This window comes from Ipomoea nil, unplaced genomic scaffold, assembly GCF_001879475.1.
Source record: "Ipomoea nil cultivar Tokyo-kokei standard unplaced genomic scaffold, Asagao_1.1 scaffold0465, whole genome shotgun sequence".
Lineage (NCBI taxonomy): Eukaryota > Viridiplantae > Streptophyta > Magnoliopsida > Solanales > Convolvulaceae > Ipomoea > Ipomoea nil.
In genome coordinates, this window is record NW_017616893.1 from 1,591,828 (window position 1) to 1,594,276 (window position 2,449).

The window sequence follows — 2,449 nt, forward strand, 5'->3', positions numbered from 1 at the left end:
ATGACGGACCTACTCAATCGTGCCGGGATGCTTGACTGTAAGCCGCTTACCACACCTGCCGCTGTCACGTCACTAGTGTCTTCTGCAACAACTCCGTATGAGAACCCCACTCAGTACATGCGCATTGTTGGGGCTCTACAGTATTTGACGATCACAAGGCCAGACTTGTCCTATTTCGTGAATCGCTTATGTCAGTTTATGCATGCGCCTACAGATGATCACTGGGGTTTAGCTAAACGAGTGTTGCGCTATATAAAGGGTACTATCAGCTACGACTTGCGTATTGCTCCTTCCATATCCACGATTATTCAGGCATTCTCAGACTCAGACTGGGCAGGATGTCCGATCGACAGGAAGAGCACAAGCGGATATGCTGTCTTTCTCGGCACCAACCTGATTTCATGGCTATCCAGAAAACAGCGAACAGTAGCACGGTCGTCCACAGAAGCAGAATATAAAGCTCTAGCCGATGTCTCCGCAGAAGTCACGTGGGTTGTCTCTTTACTCCGAGAGTTAGGTCTGCACTCCTCTCACCCGGCCACTCTCTGGTGTGACAACCTTGGAGCAACTTATCTATGTGCAAATCCCGTGTTTCATGCCTGGACGAAGCACATCGAGATTGATTACCATTTTGTTCGAGATAAGGTTGCCTCAGGAGACTTCGTGGTCAACTTTGTGTCGACCAAAAACCAGCTGGTAGACATCTTCACCAAACCGCTCACAGGGCCCAGGTTCACGCTCCTTCGAGACAAGCTCAATGTTGTTTCGCACCAATCTTGTGCTTGAGGGGGGTGTGTTAGTGAGTGTTATTATTCTTTATATTATATGGTTCTTTTATGTGGTTTAGATTTAGTTGACTTGAGCTTCTCTATTAGATAGGAGAGTCTCTCATCACTTATCTTTAATAATCTGTAATCTCCGTTGGTTGTAACTGATTGATGAAATTCAAACTCTAATCTTGTGAATATTGAGTTATGTAATTTTGTATATTGAGATCTAAAATTGTGAATATTCTGTTTTAAAATTGTGAATATAGAGTTCTGCAATAGTGAATATTGAGTTATGTAATTTTATATATTGAGATCTAAAATTGTGAATATTCAGTTCTAAAATTGTGAATATAAGGTTCTAAAATTGTGAATATAGAGTTAAAAAATTGTGAATATAGAGAAACGAATTCTGAAGACAAACAGCAAGAAATGAAGCAATTTATAACAATTGGTATAACAATTGTCCTTGGCAATGTATATCGTGGACCAGGGTCCACATAACATTGTGGACCCTAGAGCAAAACGACATTGTTTTGATATTTAAGCTTTAACAGATTCGATAATTTTCTATTTCTCATGTTTCAACACAAATTTTAATTTATTCTAGGTACAAAATCAATACTCTTAAGGTACAGAATTTCATAACACGAGACACAAAATTCACAACACAAGACACATACACATATTATATATTTTTATTCTCAAATCTGATTTATGTAGATAGTATATGTCTTATAGCCACATAATTTCATAATGTCAGAAATAAATTAGTAAAATAAGACACAATATGTTGTGTTACACAACTACTAATCTATTTCATCTACTGAATCCATACGCTTTAAGGTACAAAATTGCAGAACATGAGACACAAAAACACATAACACAAGACGCATACACATGTTTTATATTTACTTTAGTTCAGGTACAAAATCAATAATTTTAAGATGCAGAATTGCATAACCTAAGACACAAAAACGCGTAACACAAGATACAAAAAGCGTATGTGATACTGCTAATTGCCACGTACGCAGTAATTAAATAAATACGAGACCAATTAAAGTAAGTAAATGACTTTTATTGATCACGGTGAAGGCCCTAAGTACAATCTACTTGGTTGCTCTGAGTGCCGACTGACTGCGGTCGGGATTCTCTAACAACAACCTATCGATCGTCCAAAAGTCCCCCACACTGTAGCTATCGCGGGTATTTATAGCCGCGGCGCCGGAGACACAAATCCGGCCGTTCGGCATGCTTCCCACGCAGCCACCACGTGTCGCCGTCCCGGGTGCCCTGCCTGTCAGCGTGTGGAGCCGCCACGTGTCTCTTGTCAGCTCTCTCGCCAAAGGGCTACCACTCGGTGGTCGACACTTCCGCTCGGGCAATTCCCGGTCGGGGTCCGACCGGGTTCTTCACAAGAAACCCGACCTGTTACCTGCAAAGACAAGAAGACAAAAACAAAGGCACACCAACCGGGGTAAAATTATGTCGGTCGGGATATTCCCTACCAAGAGCCCCCCAGCCCGGGCCTTTTTGACCGTCCGGGTAAAAACGGGACGGGATGAAGAAGCCCAACCGTCGGCTACCCAACCGACCGGCCAGCTGTCATTCCTTCTCTTGCCACGTGTCGGCGACTGCCGGCCTCGGCGATTGCAACGGTCGCCTCGGAATCAGTGCGGGTC

General features: G+C 42.8%; 1 protein-coding gene across 1 annotated transcript; it reads left to right on the top strand.

Moving 5' to 3' along the window:
- Nucleotides 1-786, top strand: LOC109173063 (uncharacterized mitochondrial protein AtMg00810-like). The gene has a single exon (XM_019322321.1). The coding sequence runs from the start codon at nucleotides 1-3 to the stop codon at nucleotides 784-786; it is 786 nt and encodes a 261-aa protein (XP_019177866.1).
- The last annotated feature ends 1,663 nt before the right edge of the window (nucleotides 787-2,449 follow it).